The 26612-nt window shown below is 40.9% G+C and overlaps 1 protein-coding gene across 1 annotated transcript in view; it reads left to right on the top strand.

The window, feature by feature from the left end:
• The window catches only part of KIAA0100 (KIAA0100 ortholog), a 2229983-nt gene that overhangs the window by 1444308 nt on the left and 759063 nt on the right, over window positions 1–26612 (top strand). The window contains exon 22 of the mRNA XM_044054400.1: window positions 19353–19452. Coding sequence (XP_043910335.1) covers window positions 19353–19452 — 100 coding nt within the window. The remainder of the gene's footprint in view (window positions 1–19352; window positions 19453–26612) is intronic.

The following is a 26612-nucleotide window of genomic DNA, read 5'->3' as shown; positions in this document are numbered from 1 at the left end:
AGGTTGGTATTGTATACAGTGTGTGTTGTGGTGGTTTCTCTTTTTTACTTATCTGAGTGTAATGGGTCACAGTAGTGGGTTGTTAACATTTTCATCAGTGTTGGTCTAGGTGTCTCTTAGAGACCTCGCCAGGTGTGGATATGTGGCCATTCCTATGTGCACTGGTCATCAAGAAGAGCTATAGAAATAGGAGCACAAAATTTGTGGCAAAGTGAGTCCAAAATGCAGGTCTCTTGGGTAGGGAAAATAGGCCTACAGTGGCCTGCTGTAGGAGAAAAACGTCGTAGGTGAAGAACCAAATATTCTAGTATTGCATCTGGGAGGAAATGACATGACAACATGCCTGTCACCTGTGCAGATGATGGCTGGTACCCTTGACACATGACACATTGTAACCTGTGTGACCATGTACTACAGTCTGATGCACAGTGTGAGACAGTGTAACATTATGCAGCTGTCACAAAGTCGATGGCAAAGGGTTTTTGTGATGTGATACATGCATTTTAGGTATCCTGAAATAATTTATAGGGCCTACACACATTTACACTAGTTATGAAGTGTGCTTTTGGATCTTTGGTAACAATATTTAGGAGAACATGGACCTAAGATGTGTAATATTGCCAAAAGGCCACACAGCACTGCCTGATACAGTGACTTGTAATAAGGTAGACAGAAAAATTATGGAGGCAAAACTGTCATTCTGTACTCATGACACTGACAGTAGTATTTCACTCATGTGTGCTTACTGCCTGACTTGACAGGCTTAGTTAGTACAACTGCAGATTGGATGCTGCAATCCTTAATTTACTGAAGGGAGTAAACCCTCCTACGTGGTGGTGCGTGCAAACTGCACACGTCTCTTTTTTGTTGTTTTAAAGAGACAGAAGCAAAAGTAGTAATGTGAAAAATATGAATAACTGTGTGTGGCTGAGTAGCGTCAGCTGCCAATTAACAACTCGGTTTATGACCAGTTTAGCAATAAGATTGGAAATGTGCACAAAGACAGACAGGGAATGCCTCTAAGCAAATTGACTAATGAGGTTATAGGAATAGAGGATTGCTAAATACTTTCAGCTGAATTAGATAAGATAATATTAAGCTCCAAAAATGCATCAGTTATGTGCATTACGCAAGTGATACATACATGCAGACAATATTCAGAAGGCCTACCCCGAGAAAAAAAAATTCATTGCATGGAGTAGAGAATACAGTGAGTTTTCAGTACATTCCTTTAACTGTGCCAGTATCATAGACGCAGATTTGCAATCAACTGTTTTGCAGTCCTTAAAATATGTGAGATGATGCAAATATCAGGAAATTACAGAAACAGCATGTCACTAGACTGATGTTCCTCAGAGACTGGAAAGCAAAAATAAGTTAACATAATGTCTTCTAGAAATCGGGGGAAATAAAAAAAAATAAACACGGAAATAATCAAAAATTATCTGAAACTGGCTTGCGAAAATTAATTTGACATTAAATAAATCTTTCTGCTGCTGCCAAACAAATGAAACAACTAAATGATTCTGCAGGCAGAGGGGAAGACATTTGAAATGGCACTCCCTTCCTTTCAATTCTGAGCTGTCAGTTTTAGTGAGTTTTCAGACCTCTGCAGTAGTGTGGGAGGAGAGGACTGTCAATTCATGTTGGACTACAAAACAACACTTAGAACAAAGGCATCCAGTTTAGCTATAATTCTGGCTACTGCTGGATAACTTCAAATTATGCTGTAAAGCAAGCTCTGAGCTAAACATAAATTAAAGTGATTAACAAAAGAAGAGAAGCAGGCCTAACACAGAAGGAATACAAACTGACAGTTAGTCACAGATTTCCCATTGTATGTCAGTGGCATGGTAATTCACAGATGTTCTTTGTCTCACATTGCTGCAGTCATAACCTGTGGAATACCAAAGTGTTAGGCTGTATCCTCAGTCTTCATCCTGAAATTTAATATTGTTGTCTTTTCTTGCCTCAGTTAATCCGGATGTCAGAAAAAGTTAATAATTGTATTTGGGAAACAGATACCTCATAGGGACTATCACTCTCTGTATTCCTTAGACTAGACTGTGCTAGGCTTGTTTTAAAAGCAAAAAGATAAATCGTTCTATGGAATCTACGGTTGAATCTGTGGATCCAGCCGAGGTCTCGGCTGAATCACAGGGGAACCTTTAATATTACAGGAATTGGCCTCTCAGGAGTTGGTCAAGTTTCTGTTGTTCCATCCTTACAAAAGGTGATTAGGCCTTCTACTTCTGTCACTAAAGGCCCTGCTAAAGCTAGACCTGGTCTTTCTGGTACAGGCATCAGCCCAAGTTCTTCGGGCTCTGTTCCTAAAAAACATATGTTAAAAATGGCAGAGGATTTGATTACTTTAATCAGGGGCTCTATGCCCCCTCCAGAGAAGAGGCCTAGAGTGGAGACAGATTTAGAGGGTTTGGACCATTCCTCAGATTACTCTGAGTCTTCAGCTGAGGATATTCAGGATTTTCCTCCCTATTCTGATTCGGATGCAGAGGATTCCTGTCCTTCTGCTTCTCCTCCAGAGGATTTTTCCTTTTCTGAAACCTTGCACTCCATGAGGGAGCATTTCAAGTGGGAAGGTCAGGATTTTTCAGATTCTCGTAAGAGGCTTAGGGAATTTTGTTTTGCCACAGCATAGGCCTTTGGCTATTCTCCTGTTTTAGATGTTGTTCAGGATGTTTTTCTGAAGCTTCCCTTAATCCTGATTCTTTGCCCTGTCAAGCCAGACAGGTATTACAGAGTTCCAGAGGCTCATAAATATTTGTATAAGAGTCCTAGAGCTGACCCGGAAACTATTATTCAAGGACCTAAGGGTGTCAGGGCTTCTGTAGTTAAGAATCCTGTACCTCTGGATAAAGATTCTAGAGCTTTGGATAGGTGGGGTAAAAAAGTGTATACCTCCTCCACGCTAGCTATGAGGGCTTTAAATTGCCAGTTTCATATGCTGAAGTATCAGAACTTTCTGTTAGGTCAGTTGAAATCTAAGGTAGATGCTTTAGCTGAGGGTATAGAGTGTAAGGAATTGCAGGACTTGGTTCATGCCTCAGATCAGGTTGGTAAGCATTCTTTGCAGTGTGACTTCGATGCTCTTCAGACTTCTTCCAGGGTGGCTGCTACTGGTTCAGTTATTCGTAGGCATGCCTGGCTTAAGGATCAAAATTTGTCAGAGCATGTTAAAGCTCGAATTTTGGATGCTCCCCTTCAGTCTGAGGTTCTTTTTGGTTCTCCTGTGGAGTCAGTGTTGAAAAAGATGGAAGACAAAGCTAAGTCCATGCAGACGGTTAAGCAATTTTTGCAAGTGCAGCCCCCTAAGTTTAGTAGGAATTGGCCTGCAAAAGGATGGTTTTACCCTTCTTCCGATTTTCAGTCTAAGGGCAGGTCTAGAGAGGCAGAGCTCACGCTCAGGGTTCTTTCAGACCTAGGACTTGGAGTTCTCCTGCACAATCTTCAGGTGAGGGCAGGGGTCAGCCTAAACAGACCCAATGACCTGTATCTCCAGCTGCCAGATTCTTCCTGCCTGGCAGCTCCTCTAGGAGGAAAGTTGGCTTTATTCAAACGAAATTGGCTTTTGGTCACCCAGGACAAATGGGTGTTGGACATTATAAATCTAGGTTACAAGTTTTATTTTCACACCTTCCCTCCTTTCAAGGGCATGCCAGATGTACCTCCTCAGCAAAGGCTGGAGGCTCACAAACAGATTTCTTTGCTTTTGCAAATGGGGGCAATCCAGGTGGTACCTCCGTCAGAAGTAGGCCTAGGGTTTTATTCATTCCTTGTGCCAAAGAAAGGAAACACTTGGAGGCCAATTCTGGATTTGTCCATTCTCAACACATACCTAGACATTCCAAAGTTCAAGATGTTAACCTTACAGCAACTTCTGCCTCTGCTAGGCAAAGATCACTGGATGGTAACTCTGGATCTCAAAGAGGCTTATCTTCACATTCCTATCAGGCCCAGCTGCAGGAGATTCCTGCGTTTTCGGGCTGGTACTTTTCATTATCAGTTCTCTGCATTGCCCTTTGGCTTATCTACTAGGGTGTTCACAAAGGTCCTGGCTCCTGTGATAGCCTTCTTAAGACTGAGAGGAATACAAATTTATCCTTATTTGGACGATTGCCTCATTCTTGCTCAAGACAAAGACAAGTTACTTCAACATCTACAGTATGTAATGGCAGTTTTAAGGTGCCTAGGGTATTCTAACAAAGTCCAGTCTAGTACCCTCTCAGGACATGTGCTTTCTGGGTGTGAGACTGAATACAGCCTCTCAGATGGCTTTTTTGACCCCGGACAAACAAAGACATCTTCACCTGTACTTCCAACAACTATCAGTAATGTCCAGGCTGACTGCAAGGACAGTCCTTCAAGCCTTGGGGTTCATGGCATCTTGCATTCTGGTACTTCCCAATGCCAAACTGCATATGAGGAAGCTACAATGGTGTCTCAAAAGTGTATGGACTCAGCACTGCCACGATTTGGACACTGTCATTCAGATAATACCTTGCATCCAGAAGGAATTCTTGTGGTGGGCTCAGGAATGTCACCTAAACAAGGGACTCTCTGTGACCCGACCAGAGGCGAGTCAGATCTTAACGACGGATGCCTCAGACCTGGCTTGGGACTTCAATGGGAAATGGATTCAAGACACGTGGCCTCCCAGACTACAGCATCTGCATATCAACATGAAGGAGATGTTAGCAGTCCAATTTGCCCTGATGGCTTTCAAGGATCTACTTCAACCAGGACAGGTGTTGATTCAAACAGACAACACAACAGTCATGTGGTATATCAACAAGCAGGGGGGAACCCATTCTTACCCTCTATGCAGACAAGCTATGATTTTGTGGGAGACTGCTCTGAGTTTGCACATCACTCTTCAAGCACGGTTTCTGCCAGGAGCACAGAACTCCTTAGCAGATGTATTGAGCAGACAAATTGTGGATCCCGAGTGGAAATTGGATCCTCACGTATTCCAACAGTTGACAGTGGCTTGGGGAACTCCAGACATAGATCTGTTCGCTTCTCCACTAAATTTCCAACTACCACAATTCTGCACAAAGATGTTTCACCCAAAAGCTTGGAAAGTGGATGCTCTATCTTTCAGTTGGAACAACCTTCACGTCTATGCTTTCCCTCCTCTGCCTCTCCTTCCCAAGGTACTCTTGAAAGTCAGGCAGGACAAGCCCTGCATGATTCTAATAGCGCCAGATTGGCCACGTCAGCACTGGTATCCTCTGCTGAGGAGTTTAGTACAGGAGCCTCCTTGGCCTTTGCCAAAAAATCCACACCTGTTGTCTCAGGCAGGCAATCATTTTCTCAATGTCAGGGTGCAGTCCCTGCATCTGACAGCCTGGCGTATTCTGTTTTAGACCCGGGGGGGAGTCTCAGCTTCCTCAACAAGTTTTGAATGTCATTTTGGAAGCCAGACGGCCTAGTACTAGAAAAGTTTATGCTGATAAATGGAGGAGATTTTTTTCTTTGGAGCACAGCAAAGAGCTTTGATGTCTCAGTGCCTAATTTGAGTTTTACCCTACAGTACCTTACTGAATTATTAGACAAGGGTTTGTCTTTTTCCTCCGTGAAAGTTCATGCTGCAGCCATTTCTGCTCACTATGATTGTGACCCTCCTTTATTTTCTCACCCTTTGTTTAAACAATTTCTTAGAGGGGCAAAAAACATAAGACCCCCACGTAGAGCTCCTACTCCTTCCTGGGATCTCTATTTTGTGTTGGAAAAGCTTACTTTACCTCCTTTTGAACCTGCAGCTACATCTGAGTTGAAGTTTTTGTCCTGGAAGACTGCTTTTTTGTTGGCCATTACGTCTGCTAGGAGGGTATCTGAATTACAGGCTCTCATGGCAGTTGAACCCTTCCTGATATTTCATAAGGATAGGGTCTTATGGACTAACCCTACTTTTATGCCTAAAGTTATTTCTAATGTGGCCTTGAACCAGTCTATTCATTTGCCTACTTTCTATGCTGATCCCCAAAATAAGGGGGAAAAAATCTTGCATTCTTTGGATATTCACAGGCAGTTACGCTATTATTTGAGCAGAACTAAAGAATTCAGGAAGACTCAACAGTTATTTATTTCTTTTGCTTTGGGTTCACAGGGGAAGGCTGTTTCTAAGCAGACTATTTCTAAGTGGATTAGCCATTGTATTGCTTTTTGTTATTCTCATCATGGGAAGGATGTTCCTGCCGGGATCAGACCTCATTCCACTAGAGCAACCGCCACATCTACTGCTTTTTTAAGGGGGGTAGCTACTAAGGATATTTTGGAGGCAGCTACTTGGAGTTCAGTGCACACCTTTACTAAACATTACCATCTCCCTCTTTATTCTAAGTCTAGGGCTGGGTTTGCCACTGCAGTTTTACAGGGCATGTTGGCAGCTCCTAATGCTTTTTAGTTTGCCAGCCTCCCTTTACCTTTGCTTTGGGATTCTACCCACAGGTTATGACTGCAGCAATGTGAGACGAAGAACATAGTACAGTTTTGTACCTACCATAAATGTAGATGTTCGAGGATCCACATTGCTGCAGTCCCTCCCTCCTTCCCCTCTATAGTTTGGGGTTGCTGTGTTTCTTTTGGGATAATTATTCTTTTATTAGGTTGGTTGTTGGGTATTTCTATTTTGGCTATGGCCTTTCCTTTTTAGGCCTTCTGACATCTGGGGCAAGAAAGACTGAGGATATGGCTGAAGTCAGCTCTGAGCGACCATGACCGACGCCAGCCTAACACTTTGGTATTCGGGCGACCGAGGACAGCGGACTACCCACAGGTTATGACTGCAGCAATGTGGATCCTCGAACATCTACATTTATGGTAGGTACAAAACTGTACTTTACTTTCTTATGTCTGGCATGAGTCATAGAAAGAAGATCTGAAATGTTTTATGGGAAAGAGAAAGGCTTGAAGGAGAAAAAGATCACGTTGATATAGCAAGCCCCATCGGTAGCCATGTTGTGGTAAACAGGCTAAAATTACAAATAAAGCACTTAGAGTGATTTTTAGGTGTTAAAATAGGTCTGGAAATAAAGATAGACTGAAAAAAAACATTTTTTTTAGTTCTAGGGTGGAGTTTTCCTTTAAAGTGTTTTTTGATTGTTTGTGTTTGTGTCTTTCGGCTTTTCCTGGTTAGGGGTCGCCACAGTGGAACTCCGGTCCGCTAATGATTGGCAGTAGATTTTTACGTGCTGGCTTGCAGGCCTAACGCACAACCTTCAACGAAAGAACGCCCATTCACGCATGTCGCCACACAGAAGACGCTCTGAGAATCGAACGGGCAACGTCTAACTGTGAGGCGACGATGCTACCGCAGCACCACCACCGCAGATCTATTTGTTTTTTTTTATTGTATCTGCTTTATTTTCTGGGGGGGAAAAAAAAAAAATATATATATATATATATATATATATATATATATATATATATATATATATATAGATGCAATAAAACGTAGGACTCACCACGGAAATGAGAGGCTAACAAGCCAAAGTATCCAAAAATTTTTATTCACAAAATTAGGTAAGCGCTTTCGCGTATATAGAATACGCTTCATCAGACCATAACATAAAATAAAATAAAACTGCTCGAGGTTATATAGTCAAGTCAAGCATCTAATTACATTATTAATCAATTAAAGAGACAATCAGTAGATCATTATTCAATAATTGTCACAGCATTTCTTTAGACAGCAATGAAGTTACAAAACTTGTTATAAACAATGACAAGACAAACCTAAAATGAACAAAATGAAATGAACAATACAAAACATATAATCATCCCTCAAAAACAAAATATGATATATATTATATATATATATATATATATATATATATATAATATATAAAACATAAAAAACGTGAGAAATGTACAGAAAAACATATGAAATTCATATAATGTGCAATAAATAGAAATACAGTCACATATTTCTCTCATTGATTAAAACATTTAAAACACCTTAATATTGAATATTGTTAAATATTATTAAATATGGGGGTATAGTCCATCACCTTCTGGAAATAATCGAATAAGTTGGAGTGTCTATCTAAATAAAATACAGAACATATAGTGGAACTTGATATGTTATACAACTTTTTTTTTTTTTTTAAAAACACATACATAAACATAACCTACATATGAATAAAACTTAAAAACATCTTGAACTGTCAGTCTCACCACCATTTTTAGGACAATTAAAAAATGGCAGGAAATTAATTTGGATGCTAGCTTCAAATATGTGCAGCTGATTATAGACTATTTCACTCCCATTGAAAATCAGTTGCTAATCGTGGTGAATAGGCTGAATAAAGAGATTAGAGATAGCTTCAATAACGATTTGTGTCTAAACAGATTAGACAATATTTATACTCAAATCGGTCTATATGTAACCAAACTACAACAGACTAAACATAAAAAGTTGCAACGTGATTTTCGGGACTTCTCATCTGGAGAGGTCTTTGTTAGGCCGAGAAGAGTGGATCGCAGCTCATTGGCTGATACTACAGTTTGAAATTTGGCGCCGATAGATACTACGTTGGTTGTTTCTGAATTGACTGCTTCCGTGCCAGCAGATCTAGTAGCCCTTAATTCCGATGATGGCTCTGATACTGCTTTTGTTACACCACCAGAGATACCACCATCAGCAGAGGTCCTAGCATCGGCTTCCACTCCCCTACCAAACCAAGAAGCCAATCGGAATTTGGGTTTACACAAGGACTTGGGAGCGATACGTAAGCATGGTGTTTTGGATACCATGCATTTTTTACTTCTACCGATCAAGAAAATAACTTTCCAACGAGACCGCTCCGAGAGCTGGGACAGGAAAAAGCGCAAACATTCAGGAGGAAATCCATCATATCAGAAGAGGAAACAGAGACAGTAAAGCACCTTTTTTTCAATCTATCAAGGTTTGTGCTTACACCTTCTGATGTTAAAGTTTTGGATAAGGGCCTTTCCTTTATTCCATCCCAGGGAAGTGTGTTACATGATTTATTGTTAGATTTGCGTATTTTTGGGCGAGCAGTAGCTCTTAAGTTATATTTCAATTGCAAAGCGGCTGAAGGCACGCAACATAATTTGTTAGATTTTTCTTATTATAAACATAAAAGCACCTTTTCGCCACCATTACCGGGACATGTTGAATGTTTTATAAAAATGTGTGAGCGTGACATCTATGACTATTTCTTAAGTGGTAATAGGAAATGTATGTATTTTAACCTAACTAGAGAAGAGAAGCTCTCTCTTGACAAGCTTTCTAGTAACCCGTCTCTTACCATTAGACCTGCAGATAAAAGCGGAGGTATGGTTTTGCTAAATACTGAAGGTTATCTAAATCTTATGAATGATATGCTTAGTGATAATACCACTTATACTAGAATAGATGATGGAATGCTTACAAAAATTATTAGTAATATAAATGATTCATTTTATGATCTACTAATGTGTCGTCAAATTTCTAAGGAGCTATATGAATACTTTTACAATGACCATCCACAGATCCCCATCATTAAAGGCCTACCAAAGATGCATAAGGGTATTGACCCCCCCCCCCATTACGGCCCATAGTCTCTGGGGAGAAATGGGCAACTGAGAATGTTTCTATCTGTCTAGAAAATATGTTGAAGCCATTGATTAATGAGATACCCAGCATTTTAAAAGATACTTATCAGTTGTTGGACTTTTTGGATACCTTGGAAATTGTTTTACACCAAGGGGAACATCTCTTGGTAACCATGGATGTTCAGAGTTTATTCACTTCTATCCCAATTGACAAGGGCGTTCAAGCAGTTAGGGAACTGATCCAGATATTTCCTTCCATTGATCGTAATAAAGAAATACTTATTTGCCAGCTTCTGGATCTGGTTCTATCCAACAATGTGTTTTCTTTCGAGGGGTGCATATATTTACAGGAATCAGGTGTGGCCATGGGCACCCCCTGTGCTAACACTTATGCCAACCTAGTAGTATACCAATGGGAGAGGGAGTTTCTTTTTACACATGAGTGGTTCAACAAGGTTTTGGTATATAGGCGGTTTGTAGATGACGTCCTTGTCGTCTGGAGTGGTACTGTTGATGAGTTTAGAACATTCATGGATTATCTAGAAACAACTACTAGTTTTCTTAGATTCACCATTGAGACATCATATGATATGGTGACTTTTCTTGATGTCAGCTTATCCATAAGAGAAGGTAGACTGACGTCTACTTTGCACAGGAAGGCATGCTGGAAAAATGCAATTTTGCGTTTTGATAGCATGCACCCCCGACATGTTTTTGGTGGTATTGTGAAGAGTCAATTTTGTAGGTTGTTAAAGCTATGTAAAGATCGTTCAGATTTGTTAGCAGAAGCTGACAAAATGGAGATGATATTTATGGATAAGAGGTTATGATATTAATCTAATTAAAGGTATTAGAGCCCAAGTTTTAGGGGAGAAGCAGACCCCAAATGTGTTTAGTATCCACAAGCGATATGCTGGTGAACCAAAATTTGAGTATTTCAAGGGAACATCTGAGAACTTGCGGTTTATCACCACATATACTAATGATAGTATAAAGATCAGGAAAATTATAAGTAATAATTGGGGAGTAATAACAACTGATGATCAGACAGCTAAGCTGGTGGGTACTTCTCCCTCATTTACTTATAGAAATAATAAGACTTTAAAAAAGATATTGTGTACAAATCCAAGAATTGACCATGCTTTAAGAATTCCCATTGTTAATAAACTGGGCACCTTTCCATGTAATCGTTGTAACTACTGTAGGTATATTTCCAGGGATCAAATTTTCATACACCCGGTGTTGGATTATTTTTTTGACCCTAGGTTTTATGCCTCCTGTGAGACCTCAGGTTTGATCTCTTTGGCTACATGTCAAATGTGTTCCGCTTTTTATATAGGCTTAACCAAGAGAAAATTGAAAAATAGAATTTATAATCATATATATGATATTAAATGTAGAAATGAATTGAACGCATTGGCGAAGCATGTTGCTTCGAATCATGACCATTCATTTGTTTTTAGAGTCTTACAGATTGTTGAACATAATATAAGAGGTGGTGACTATATGAACCAGCTAGAACAGAAGGAGCTTCAATGGATTTTTAAATTGAGGGGTCATTATCCACCTGGATTGAATACATATGTCTCCCTTAGATCTTATCTTAGTTCTCGTAGATAAAAGTAATAAAAAAATTTTTAATTGTCCTAAAAATGGTGGTGAGACTGACAGTTCAAGATGTTTTTAAGTTTTATTCATATGTAGGTTATGTTTATGTATGTATTTTTTAAAAAAAAGTTGTATAATATATCGAGTTCCACTATATGTTCTGTATTTTATTTAGATAGACACACCAACTTATTAGATTATTTCCAGAAGGTGATAGACTATACCCCCATATTTAATAATATTTAACAATATTCAATATTAAGGTGTTTTAAATGTTTTAATCAATGAGAGAAATATGTGATTGTATTTCTATTTATTGCACATTATATGAATTTCATATGTTTTTCTGTACATTTCTCACGTTTTTTGTTTTATATGTTATATATATATATATATATATATATATATATATATATATATATATATATATGTATATATATATATATAATATATCATATATTTTGTTTTTGAGGGATGATTATATGTTTTGTATTGTTCATTTCATTTTGTTCATTTTAGGTTTGTCTTATTGTTTATAACAAGTTTTGTAACTTCATTGCTGTCTAAAGAAATGCTGTGACAATTATTGAATAATGATCTACTGATTGTCTCTTTAATTGACTAATAATGTAATTAGATGCTTGACTTGACTATATAACCTTGAGCAGTTTTATTTTATTTTATGTTATGGTCTGATGAAGCGTATTCTATATACGCGAAAGCGCTTACCTAATTTTGTGAATAAAAACTTTTTTTTGGATATTTTGGCTTGTTAGCCTCTCATTTCCGTGGTGAGTCCTACGTTTTATTGCATCGATATATATTTTTTTGTAACTTAAGGGCTCCTTGGTTCGAGCAGTTTATCTTTACTTCATATATATATATATATATGTGTATATGGGTCTACTTTGAAAGACCGACATGCTAAAAACCGACACAAGATAACCTAGCTACACACATAAAACACACAACAAACAACAAAAACACAAAACGACACAACCAAACAACACAACACCAACAACACACAACCACACACAACAGCACATACAGCACCCACTACCTACTAGCCCAAACCCAAACCCCCCCCTCTATCACCCACTCACCCTACCCACTCCAACCACACTTAACCTAACCCACACCCTACCCTAACCCCAAGGTCCCACTAACCTCACACACACACCTCACCACAACCCTAACCCTACCCCTAACTTAACCCCCAGCCCCCTAGCCCATCGCACACACGCACCACTCACCTACCCTCCCACTCCTCCTAATAACCACCTCCACCCCTAGCCCCCCAAGCTCCACTATCCACACCACACACCTACCCTGCCACCCTAAACCTAACTCACTTACCCCCGCCCTAAACTCGCACTGACGAGTCACACACGACCACAATGCCCTTTTTGTCTTTCCACTGTGTGCAAATCACCCTGTCTTACCTTGTCTGTTGTCTGTCTTCTTTTCTGTCTGTCGTGTCGGGAAAATGTCGGGGGTCTTTTAAAGTTAGACCCCGTATATATATATATATATATATATATATATATATATATATATATATATATATATATTTATGTTTTCCCCCTTTCTAAGCTAGTTTAGTCCAGTTTTCAGGTTAGTGCTAAATTCAGGGCTGTGTTACAAGTTTCTGTGTTTGCCTATACCTTACTTGGATAGAAGGACGTTTTTCTGTTCACTGTGAGAGAGGGAGCTTTGAGCAGCCCATCTGTCCCTGGAGGAGTGGTTTCAGCCCAGTAATTAGTAGTTTATTGGCCATTTTGGGCTAATTTTTCTCTCTTTCATTTCCCTGCTATAAAACCCACATTTGCGTGGTTTTGCACTATGGGCAGCGCTGGTTAGCTAGGGTATAACTATTCCCGGCTCCACAAAGTCTAGTCTTCAATTTTTCCCTTGGAACTAGACAAACTTTCAACTTAAGCACTCAAATCATTCACTTCTCATCCCTGCACTTGCCCAAAACTCATAGCAAGCACTAAGAAACCTTAGCACTAGACCCCCCTATACTGTAGAGAAGGACAAGGCTCTCCATTCGACCTTACCAGCCAATCAGTAAAACAGTTCACTGTATCTATCCAGGCATGTCCAAAGGGCAGTTTCAGGTGTACTCTCCAGTCCAACTGGCAAATCTGGGCATTTTGAGGCAATGTTACAACTGCCTCATGTACACACCCTCTTCTCCTTCCACCAAACACTAATACATGTGAGAGATGCAATTATACAGCCAAACTGGAGGCTAAGCTCTCTCAACCCAAGACTGGACCAGGCAGTCAAGAGGAGAAGGGAATTACTTGCATCACACCACCAGTCTTAAATAGACCTATGAAACCAGCACTGGCAAAAAACACACATAAATACACAAAAACATACTCGGAGGCTCTAAATAAAAATCTGCAAAAGCAACAGAGACCTCCAAAGCAGACATCCAAGCAACCTTCACCCCCCAACACAAACCCTGAAACACATACTTCACAAAACCAGTGTGCCACACAATCACAGTCCTTAAGGCAAATAACATACTCAGCACACTAGTAATAGGTGACTCTATAGTCAGGCACACTGACATCCCACTCACCAAGCTGAACAAGGAGAAGGTTACTGTTAGTTGCCTGTCGGGTACCAGGATCTGCCACATAACACAAGCACTCAGGTCACTCCAGAACAAGTACAAATATGACTCTGTCATTGTCCATGTTGGTGTGAATGACCTGAGCCGTACCTCCCTGGACTACATGAAAATAGACATGGAAGAGCTCTCTGAAAACATATGACCCTGACCCTGAGTAGCATCCCTCTCTCACCAGGAATGATACCATGGTATGGAGAAAAAAATATCAATTTCAACAACTGGCTAAGCTTCTAGTGTCCATTCAAAGGGGAAGTGTCTGTCAGCCTGGGATGACATGCTCGACAAGCCACGCTGGTTTGCTAGAGACAGCTTGCACCTGTCACCCTTGGGTTTCCAATACTGGCCAAGGCTCTTGCCACCCCCATAGTGCCTTTTCTAGGCAAGGCTCAAAAGACAAACCCACTGCCATAAATGGCACAAGTACCAAAAAACTGAGGGTAATGCTTCTCAATGCCAGAAGTCTAAACCTCAAAGTGCATGCACTCGAGGCACTCCTCCATATGGAGAAAATCGATATATGTGTAGTAACAGAAACCTGGTTTAAGGCTCCAGAGAGCACCCCAGCACTACCAGGCTACAACTCATACCATACATTTTGGCCACAAGACCCGGACCGAAATACAAAAGGCGGGGGAGTATCCATATTCATCAAGGATACCCACACCTCCAGGTTAGTGGCACAGCACGAAGCTTCAGAGATCATCCACGTGCAACTAACAATGGGCAAAACTGCTATTCAAATTATAGCTTGCTACAGATCACTCACCATGTCCCAGGACCCCCACTCCGCATTCCTGGAAACACTGGGAAACATAAAGGTCCTACCAAACACCCTGATATTGGGTGATTTCAATTGTCCAAACATTAACTGGGAGAACTACTTAAGTACGAACTCCCTGGCCCAACATCTCCTAGAATTTGTAAACTCAAATGGCCTGGATCAACTGGTTAACACCCTCACCAGAGTGACAACATATTGGACCTGGTCATCACCAACATGGGGGACCGATGTTCCACACCAGAGGTCAACCCCTCGCTGGTTAGATCTGACCATTAACTAATCATGCTGGATATCCACATTCCGCCACCACCCCCGGTCAAAAAAAACCACCGTGAAAAACTTTTCAAAAGCAAACTTCTCATTACTTAAGACCGATGTGGGAAGTTTCAAAGCCCCTATGCTAAAGGATAACGCTGTCCAAGCTGCAAAATCCTTTACTAATGCACTCTATGGGCACCTACAAGAATGCATGTATTGTGCTATCCCAAACAAAACCAAGACTCACTCCTCCAAGAAAAGGAAACCAAGTCTGGTGGACCCCTGCCATAAACAAGCTATGCAATAGAAGGAGGAAACTAGTACAGAAAAGAGTAAAATCCCAAGAAGGGAAGACATCCCTGATCAGTATCAACAAGAAATTACATTGTGATAATTTGCTTCGAAAGAAAAATTGCCATGAACTCCAAAGATAACAACAAGGCATTCTTTAGCTATGTCAAGAATCTAAGTGGCAATTCTCAGATCTGCTCAGAGTTAGTGCAGAATGGCACAAAATACACTGAACCGACTGATATAGCCAACATCCTGGCAGACAGGTTTAGTGCAAACGTCACCCCCCCTCTCACCCTCAAAAGGGCCCATAACTATACCAGAAGAATGTAGTGCCCCTGAAATCACAGACACTCAGGTTAAAACAGCCCTTTCCAAAGCCAAAAACACAGCATCAATGGGACCGGATGGTGTCCCAGGCTGCGTCCTACACGAGCTCAAAGATGAACTAACCCCTCACCTAAACACACTGTTTAAACTCGGCCTCTCCACAAGCTACGTGCCCACAGAGTGACGCACAGCAACGGTTATTCCTCTCCACAAAGGTGGAGCCCCAACGGACCCCGGGAACTATCGCCCTATAAGCCTGACTAGCTTGGTCTGCAAAGCTATGGAGCGCATCATCATGGATCTCATTAACAGAGACATTGGAAACCTCCAGACACTGGACCCAACCCAGTTCGGCTTTGTTAAGGGCAGATCATGCTTCCTAAACCTGGTGGACTTCTTTGAGACAGTTACCAAGGCTATAGATGAGGGAAAGGTGGTCCACACAGCCTACCTAGACCTCGCAAAGGCCTTTGACACTATTCCCCACTCAGGTATTATAGACAAGCTCACCAGCCTGAACATAAACCCCTACGTCACGAGATGGGTTGCTAACTGGCTCATGGACAGAACCCACATGGTAAGAGTTGCAGGAGCTAGGTCTGACTCTAAACCTGTTACAAGAGGCGTTCCCCAGGGCTCAGTCCTAGGACCCCTCCTGTTCAGCATATACTTCTCAGAGGTACAGGCAAGCACAGGAGGACTATGGCTCACCAAGTTCTCAGACAACTGCAAACTAGGGGCTATAATTGACTCTCCTGCTGACACACACATCCTCCAAAAGGGTCTCACTGAGACAGATACTGGTGTCAAAACCATGATCTCAAGCTAAATGCCAAAAAGTGCATAGTCATCCCCTTTGGAAAAAACAAAGTACCCACAAACTACCACATAGGTGGTAGCCCCCTAAATACGGAAGACGTAATAAGGGATCTGGGGACCCAAGTAGATAGTAACCTCTCCTTTGATAATCACATTGCCAAAGTGGTTAGAAAATCCTTCTATGTGGCCCACCTAATCACAAAAGGGTTTGCATCCAGATCGAAAGAGGTCATTGGGCCCCTCTACATATCACTCATCAGACCCATCATAGAGTACAGTGCCCCATTTGGGATGTACCTTACAAGACACCTGCAACAACTGGAAAAACCATAGAAGTTCCTCACCAAGAGGATCACTGGCCTCAAGCAGATGCCCTATGCAGCTCGACTGAAGAAACTCCAGCTGTACTCGGTTGCATACCGCCTACTCAGAGGTGATCTCTGCCTGACATACAAAGCCATGTCCAACCCAGAATTGATGGACATGCTCCACTTAAAGAAAACCATATCCCCCTCGAGCCACATGCTCCAGGGATGTAAACCTCACCACAACAATAAATAGGATGTGCTGGAGGGATAGATTCCTGTCCCAGAGACTTCCCATGCTCTGGAACAAGATTCCAGTCTACATTAGGCAGAGCTCCTCGCTAACCCTCTTCAAGAGAAACTTTGACGAGTGGATGGGGAACGGAAAGTTTACCCCAGGGATCACTTCAATGGCTGTGCTGGACAGAGGCACAGGGAACTAATCTAAGGGGGCGGCAAAAAGCCAACACATTCTGGCAAGGCTTATAAATGCCTTCGGGCAGATAGCCTATTACCTACCTATGAACCATTTCATTGGATTTGCTTACTGTTTGACACCAAATAAGTTACTTAATCTTTTTTTTGTGGTGAAGTGTTTTTTTTCTGAATATTATGTATTATGAATCATGAAACATGAAGCAAGAAAGTCTATTTTCGGAATATTAAGTATTTAAAAGCCTGAAACTCTACTTATTGGAGACTTTACAGGAATCCTTTAGGAAAGCACAGCACAGTCTTCTGACACACACACACTTGTTTCAGTGTCTAGGAAGTTTAATTGAAGGTCTTGTATTTTTATGGTTCATTTGGCAGCGTCCTGTTTATAATTGGTGGCAACACTTGATTGTTCATCTTGTGGCATCCTTTTTATAACTGGTAACAGCACTCCATCTTTCAAAGAAAAGGAAGAGCCATCACATGTTACTACCATGACTTGCTGACATGTCAAAAGCTGCTGTTGCTACTCTGACTTGCTGGTGTTTATGACTTGTGTTCTAGCTTTCATTTCCAAAGTTGCTACTGGATGGCATTTCAAAACCTGTATAAGCAAAAACGACTGAATTAGATGAGTTTCTAGAATAAATTTGCATTAACTTACGATTTCAGTGTGGTTCATATGTTTTTTGTTTATATTTTGTTTGCTTCTGTTACCACTTGATTTACCGTGAGTTCAACAGTTTTATTTTTACTTTTCACATTTCAAAAGCTATAGTTGCCCTGTCTCGTGTACTGGCTGCTGACTTTTCTGTGCTGGCCTGTTCATAGCAAGCATTGCAAAGCTTTAAGAATCATTCCCCGTTATCCATTGCTCAAGAAAAAAATGAAATGCAATAATTTATCTACCTGCCCCGCTGTTCAGAAAGTGACATGTTTTGCTCTAGCACCAATTTCATTGGCTTGAAGGTAGAGCCAATGGCAGAAGACTTACTGAAGCTTTGCATTTGCTCCTCAGAAACTACAAGAATTGCCTCTGAATGAGGTAATTGGGGAGAAATGGGACATATTTTTTAAACTTCATGGAGGCCCCCAGCCAGTGCCAGTCCCCAGGCAGCTGCCTGGGTTGTCTTGAGCTTAATCCAGCCTTGTCCACCCACCATCCCCTTTACTTCTGTATATAGATTTTGGGATATAAAGTTATTTGGTACTGTTATATCTTTTTGAGGTTCAGGATGAGGATGCCCTTTTCTCTGTATTGGTAAGAAAGTCCTGAAGACTTCCTTACTCTGATTGCTGAGCTCTCTCCTCTGGGCTGTCCAGTCATCAGAGTGAAGGTGTAGGAGGGAGCCAGAGCTTTGTGACACTGTCCATTTGTTTCCTGGGCAGGAAAAACCCATATAGCCAAAAGGCTACTGTAGAGGTGAGGACTTTGAACATCTGCTGTTACAGTAAGTGCAACTTATGCAACCGTAACTTTCTGTGCAAGAGATGGTAGGTATATCACTTTGTTATTTTCCCTGTCATATGGGTCATGCATTGGTAAGTACACAAAGAGAACAGCAGGCATCTATAAGAAGTGGTCTTTAGTTTTTGATGATTTTTTTTCATTTCTTTTTAAATTTAGACTTAGATGCTTATTCACAAACATCAGAAGCCTTGCTTGGAATTTGTTAGGTGAGAATTTCCAGATTTGACTTAATACTGATCTGCACTACTCATTTTAGGAACATCTGTGTTTTTGAAGTTTAACTGTTGTAATATGTACTATTTAAAAACAAGTTCTGGATGCCCCAGCAGAAGAGTTTTAGCTTGTTTTAAAGGGCTAGTAATTAATGGTAACTAATAAAATTGACACTTGTTGCTTTGTGAATCTTAAATGCAGATGCTGGTAAATGAAAAGATCTTACAGATGGAGGAAAATTTTAATCAGTATTTTCTAGGTAGATGTTTTATAATGTGTACATTTTTGGGCTTATCCAAGACAGAGTGGCTTTCCTTGAAATAGTTACATAGAAATAACCTTAAGCAGTGCAAATAATCCTGCATTGTATGCAGTTTACTTTTGATTTATGACAGCAGAACTGTTGCAAATTCAGTACGTGTAGTTTCCTAGTCAAGATGAGGATGGATGGATTGGATATAGATCTCTGACTTTTATTTACCTGTGCAGGATTCCTGTCCTTCTGTTTGTTGAAAGGACTTGTGAGAATCAGCACCTACAATGTCCTTGTAGTTTTCCTTTGACTCCTCCTTAAAGTGTTCCTTACACTAAATAATTGGCATTTTTTTCCAGGTGCATTACTGGGCTTCCTTTGCTCAACAGCGTGGTGTGCAGGTGGAGTGCAGCCAGGGGCATATATTCACACGAGGCACACAGAGGCTTATTCCTCAGGGTAAGATGGTTGTACTTATTTAAATATTTGCCCATGTTTTGGAAATTTTGTCCCATTTCTTTTATTTATCCAGTTTGGTTGTTGCAGTGCTAGTAAATACTAGGTTACTACTTTGTTTATTTGGTTTTCTGTTGAATAGTTGAATCAAATGCAGAAGTTTCTGTTGTATGCCTGATGAAGCTGACTGAAATCAGATTTGACAAAAATAATGCCCCAGATTCTTTTTGCTTTAGCTTTTGATTATTGGAGGGAGACTATCTTAAAGTAAACAAATGTTTATTGGTGATCTGTTTTTAAGAATAAAAAATTCAGTCAAAATCAATGTACCATTTATTAACAGGTAATATTAGCAGAAGATGGTACTAGATTTTGCCTGCATTCTGAGCTAGAAGATTTGCAGTACTTCTGTATCAGGTTTCAAAGTAAATGAAGTGCTGACTAGAATTCAGAACATGAGAAGTTGTCTCTGGCCCAATAAAGGCAAATATAAGAGCAGCAGCCACGGTGGTGCAGTGGTAGCATTGTTGCCTCATAGCAAGAGGTTCTCCTGTCCGATTCTCTGCTGGAGTGCCTTCTGTGTGGAGTCTGCATGTCCTCCCAGCGTTCGAGTGGCATTCGAAAAGACATGCATGAATGGGCGTGCCTTCGCTGAAGGTTGGGCGTCAGGCTGGCAACTTGGCACCATAAAAATCTACTGCCACTCATTAGCAGACCAGAGATCCGCTGTGGCGACCCCTAACTGGGAAAAGCTGAAAAGACAAACATAAGAGCAGGACACCACTTGAGTAGGAGCAGCACAGATCGTCTTGATCATTATCAAAGCACTCAGCAGGCATTGAAATGTGAGATTCCCTGAGAAGCAGCTGCATGCATTTTTTCCTATCACATTTCTTTGCCAGGTGAAAAAATCTAAGTCTTTAATTTATCTGAATTTGCTATATACAATAAAGGAACAAGATGACTGATGCTTACCTCTCAACCTGGAAACATCAAAAATCTGGACAAGGCCCATGAAAAATAGGTACAAATCTGTATGATGATTAACGTAAAATTTGCATACACAAGTAACCCCGCCCACTCCAGTGGAATTGTGGGATACCAACTTTCAAACACAAACTGAAGACAGACAACCAAAATATGGCACCAGAGTCCCCCCTGCAGCCATTCCAATGTCCCATTACTTGGCTATTTTGCCCAATTTACCATAAACACTAATGTGTGCATGCATACTGCTTTACTTCTACAGTGATTATTTGGATTTTATTTTTACATTTTATGGCACAATGCACAAACACTAATAGATATCTGCTAAACAAAGCATTACTGTCTCGCAATGAAAATAGACTTGGCATTAAAACTTCTGTGCTCTTGAAACTCTCATTCATTGAGACAGCATTGAAACCCACACCACATGCAAATAAAATGCATCTGGCCAGTGGTGAATAAAGTTTACCTTTGGGCTTTCTTTAAATCGTAGGCCCCTTGCACACAAAGCAAGAAACATACATGCATTCTTTGATACACCTTCCTGACTTTATTAAATTATATTACTTGTATAATAATAGAGCACACTTGTTAGACTTAAGTTAGAGCGCATTTTAAATTTATGTGAACATTTTTCCAGTAGGCAATGAAACAAAGTGCAAGAACCAAAAATGACAAAACTGCCCAATTCAGAACATTTCCATTCTAAAAGTCTACTTACACACATACACACACACACACACATATATATATATATATATATATATATATGTGCATGTATATATATATATATATATATATATATATATATATATATATATATATATATATATATATATACACACACAATGACAGTAGTGTAAGCCATAGGCATCTTGCGCAGCTTCTCACACTTATTTTCAATTTCAGGATTTTGGGGGGGGGGGCAAAAGATCAAAAATCAGGGACACATTTTAAACATTGCTTGTATAATTTTGGAAAGTTGCTAGAATAAAATGTTGTTACCACCATGCATTTCACTGCCATGTCTTGAAACCAGGACCGTGTGCACTACAGTGAGAGCAATGCCAAATCAACAGTTTCCTGAAAGATAGGAAGACTGAAACTTAAATGGCTATCATTTACTGAATTCTGTTCTCACTTCTCACCATAGCTGTCAACCTCTTAGAACAAAAAACTGGGACAAAGCCAATAATGGGGGAATACTAAATTCAGTTCTCACTTCTCACAATAGCTCTCAATGTCTTGGGACAAAAAACCTGGACAAAGCCAATAATGGGGGGAATACAGCTCCAAAATAAGGACAGATTTCAAATACTGATCTTGTGTACTTAGAAAATTAAAACGTTTTGTGTTACCATTTATTTTCTGAAGAATATGAAGTCTGAAATTCAAATGCCTGTCATTATTTAGTGAATTAAATCCTTCAGTGATTTGCCACAAAAATCCTGAAAACCACAGATTTAATGAGGAACAGAACAAAAATATGAGGCATAAATTCAGAAGTGGTGGTGGCTAGGGACTTTAGGCTGTTTTTACCTGTACCCAAGGTACAGGGTTTGAGCCTGAGTACCTCTAGCCACCAGGTGTTATTCACCTGGGGCATTTACACACACACACACACACACACACACACACACACACACACACACACACACACACACACACACACACACACACACACACACACACACAGACACACACGGAGACACACACACACAAACACACATTGTTCAGCTCTGTAAGAAAATATACCCAAGCAGCAGTTGTTCAGCTCTGCAAGAACATATACCCAAGCAGACACGTAAGCAGCAGAATAATGTCGTTCACATACACACCAGTGTTCAGATACCCAAACATGTACCTTAAGCTCTGCAACAAAATACAAGCATAACATCTCCTAAGCAGCAGAAATACGAGCATAGCAGTAGGAGCATAGCAAAGCTCCAAGCAGAAATAACTCCGTCACGCTGTTAATGAGTGAAAATACCCAAGAAAAATAATACCTTAAGCTAATCACGCCATTCAGGAGCATAATGAAAATACCCAAGCAAGCAAAAATAATACTTTAAGCTTTGCAAAGAAGAAAATAAGTACCTTAAAAGCTAGCTTGTCATTTCCTTCCCACTCACGCTTGCAGATCCATTCAAACAGTGAGCTGGAAATGCGTGCCCTTGAGCTCAATTCGGACAGGCTGACATCATTGCGGATGTGATGACATCAGCTCAAAAAATGAAAGAAAAAAATAAAAAAAAAAAGCTGGGAAAAAAATTCGGAAATAAAGGGGTGCCACTCGGGAATCATGGCACCCCATTATTTGGACCCCAAAACTTGGTAAAAAACGAGTAATTCAGTATGGTTGAGAGATATGGACTGATGTGTGATTCACTGAAGTGAGATTCTCCAAGCAATATCTGATCTGATATTGTTAATCCTCGTTCATTCCTTACGTATGGGTATCGGTTCTGACAGCTTCAAACTCTCGAGCTAAACTCTTACCCACAATCCTCCTCTCCCTGTTACCTTAGATTTTGTTTGCCGCATTGCCATTCGGTCGTAACAAGCTGCTTCTCTTGAGCTAAGTACAGTTATTTGTTGTTTAATAGCCATGTATATTACTTTTCCGTCAGAAAAGTTTCTATTTCAATGTCTCTTACCCCTATCTCATTTAGTAATCATACTTTCTTCAGGCTTTTCTTCTCTTTTCTCTACCTTTTTACTGCGAGGTATTTTCCCCTTACCATCATTGGTAATCCTTCCCTTTTTCTCATACCTTCAGGTATTCTTTTATACCATTGCTGGTACCCTTTTCTGCTTTCTAATTTAGCTATTATGGCAGATAAGAAAGGTAGTCTGGGGTTTAAACGGTGTTCTGATTGTGGACACAAACTACCTACTTCTGATGCCCACTCTTTGTGCGTTTATTGTTTGGGGTGTCCCACTTGTCTGTTGACCCGCCCTGTACTGTTTGAACTTTTCAAATAGAGCCTTGTTGGAAAGGAAAAACAAGCCATTACTGAAGGGACTTCTTAAATCTCCCTTTTCAGAGGCTATTTCTCGGTCGAAGGCCTCAACCCCTCCTAGAGTCCATAAGAAAATCTTGGATGTTCCTACCAAGGCTAAATCTTTGCCTTCATCCCCGGCTGGGGACTCCCGCCAACCAAAACCTAAAAAGGCTAAAGTTTTGGCTCCGGAGCTCACTCAGTCAGCCCCAGTGCTTTCGGTGCCTGTGGTTTTTAGATTTTAGATATGTGTTTAGACACATGATTAGTCTTTTTCATCTTTTTATTTACTTATTCAGGCATAATATTAGCATATTTTTACAGCAGTTGAGGTTATTGGTTGTTTTTTTTCTGTGCCAAGTTACTTTAATAGAAATTCATTAATCAATGAATTCAATCATTTTTTAACAATGTAATTAGCTTATTAAGTATGTACATATGTAAAGGATGGCCTTGTTACTATTTTTTAGTACTCTGATGATGCCCTAATGTTAATGGGTGAAAGCGCTTAGTACTATTGTTTTATATCATTTAATTTATTCAGTAAATCAGTTCATGCGGTTCACTGTGTGGCTTTAATTTCTTATTGGTTTTATTTTGCTTTTATGTATTGGAAGAAGCCCTGGCATACTCTCTCCTCACTGCACAAAGGCTAGGCATAACCATAAACTGACAAAAATCAAATCTCACCCCATCTCAGTCGACAGAATTCATAGGGGTTATCTTGCACACAAAGAACTGCAGAGCTGCCATTCCAGAGCACAGAATTTTAAGGATAAAGCAACAACTGATTCCTATCTTTTCAAGGGAGAAATCCACGGCTCACTCTGTTCTACAGCTGTTGGGTTCCATGGCAGCCTCCATCACCATTGTCCCGCTGGCCAAGTTTCACATGAGGCTTCTACAATGGCTACTGCTCACCCAATAGTATCCCTTTCAGCATCCTCTTTCAGCCATGATTCAAGTAACCCACAGGTGCAAACAGGATTTAAATTGGTGGATGACCCACAATCTGTCACAATTGTCTCTCCCTTTTTTCCCCCCAGCACCCCAAGGCCACAGTGACCATGGACGCCTCACTAATGGGGGGGGGGGCTATGTCATTGACAGACAGTCCAAGGCACTTGGTCTGAAGTGGAGGCCCATCTGCATATAAATGTTCTAGAGCTGAGGGTGGTGCTTCTGGCGTTGCAAGCATTCCATCCCCTGCTGCCATCTGGGACAATTGCGATTCAATCAGACAACATGGCGGTGGTCTTGTACATCAACAAGCAAGGTGGAACCAAATCTTACCCCCTTTGTCGAGAGGCCATGAGGATATGGCAATGGGCGATGGCTACCAACCGTTTTCTTCTAGCAACGCACATTCCCGGGAGTTCCAACATGATAGCAGACAGACTCAGCAGGTGCATTCTTCAACCTCACGAGAGCAGACAGACTCAGCAGGTGCATTCTTCAACCTCACGAGTGGTCCCTGAATCCCTTGATAGCGGCGGAGATCTTCCACCGCTGGGGCCGTCATTGCTGCAACCTCTTTGCATCCCTGACCAACTACAAATGCAGCAACTACTTTGCCCTGATTCCCCCTCCAGGACAGTCACCCAGGGACGCTCTAGTCCACGATTGGCCCTTGGGTCTTCTTTACGCATTCCCACCCTTTCCCCTCATTCCCCAGTTTCTGAAGAAAGCCCATTGGTTGAAGAGCAAGGTGATCCTCATAGCACCATATTGGCCTCTACAGATTTGGTTCCCCTTCCTTTGGCTTCACCTACTAGATCGACCATGTATTCTTCATCCAACCCCGGAGTTGATCTCACATCCACAGAACCTGATTCATCTCAACTTGAACAGCCTGAAGCTCACAGCATGGCTACTCCAATTCCCTTGATTGCCAGGCAGAATGATCTTTCTTTACCAGTACGTGACATTCTCATTGCATCTCATAAGTCTTTCACTAGAATTACTTATCTGAGCAAGTGGAAAAGATTTACCTGTTGGCTGAAAGATAAACAAGTAGATCCCTTCTCAGCACCAGTGTTGATAATACTAGACTATCTGGCCGACCTTTTCCAATCGGGTCTATCGGCCTCTACCATTAGAGTTCATTTGGCTGCAATTTCTAATTTTCATGAGGGTGTCCAAGATTCCTCCCTTACATCCCACAAATTGTGTAAGACCTTCATAAAAGGTGTGAATCATCTGAAGCCACCTTTTAGAGAACCTATTCAACCATGGGATTTATCATTAATTCTGCAAGCTCTGACAATGCCACCTTTTGAACCAGCCTCTTCTTGCGACCTCAAGCATTTGTCATGGCAAACCTTGTTTTTGGTTGCCAATACTTCTGCCAGACATATTTCTGAGCTTCAGGCTTTATGTATCAAGAGTCCATACTTGATTTTTCATAGAGATAGAGTGTCTCTGAGAACTAATCCATCATTTCTGCCAAAAGTGATTTCTGAAATGTCCATTAATCAAACCATTGAATTGCCAGTTTTCTTTCCCAATCATTCAAACAGAGGAGAGTATTGCCTACATACCCTAGATATCCACAGGCAAATCCATTTTTACTTAAACAGGACTAGGTCCTTTCATAAATCTGACCAGTTATTTTTGGCCTTTTCTGGATCTAGATTAGGATCTGCTGTTGCTAAGGTCACATTAGCTAGATGGTTGAAGGACTGTGTGACCTTTATTTGCACACAGCTTAATATCTCGTTGCCTACTAACATGAAAGCTCATTCAACAAGGTCGGTGGCAACTTCTGCTGCCTTCCATGCCAGAGCTTCTTTACATGACATCTGTGCAGCTGCAACTTGGGCTACGCCTCATACCTTCATCAATCATTACAGATTGGATTTGGCCTCCAGGGGAAGAGCATCTTTCGGTTCTGTGGTGCTCAGGAATGTCCTTCCATGAGAGCCACCCAGGAATAGAGGTAGCTGGGGACTCTGTCCCATACGTAAGGAATGAATGAGGATTAACAATATCAGGTAAAGAAGTTATGTCTTACCATAACGTTCCATCTGTATTGTTGATCCTCGTTCAGTCATTACAGTCCTCCCTCCTTCTCCCTCCTGTGGTTTCTAGTGGATCTCACCATCCGGGTCTCTTAGGTTATTTGACCAGAGGTAGCCTCTACCTTCTTTGACTTGCAAACTCAATCTGGGTTAG

The sequence above is a fragment of the Protopterus annectens genome, chromosome 13.part0 (genome assembly GCF_019279795.1).
Source record: "Protopterus annectens isolate FY-2018-M chromosome 13.part0, PAN1.0, whole genome shotgun sequence".
In the NCBI taxonomy this organism is placed as follows: Eukaryota; Metazoa; Chordata; order Ceratodontiformes; family Protopteridae; genus Protopterus; species Protopterus annectens.
This window is presented reverse-complemented; position numbering and strand designations above follow the sequence as displayed.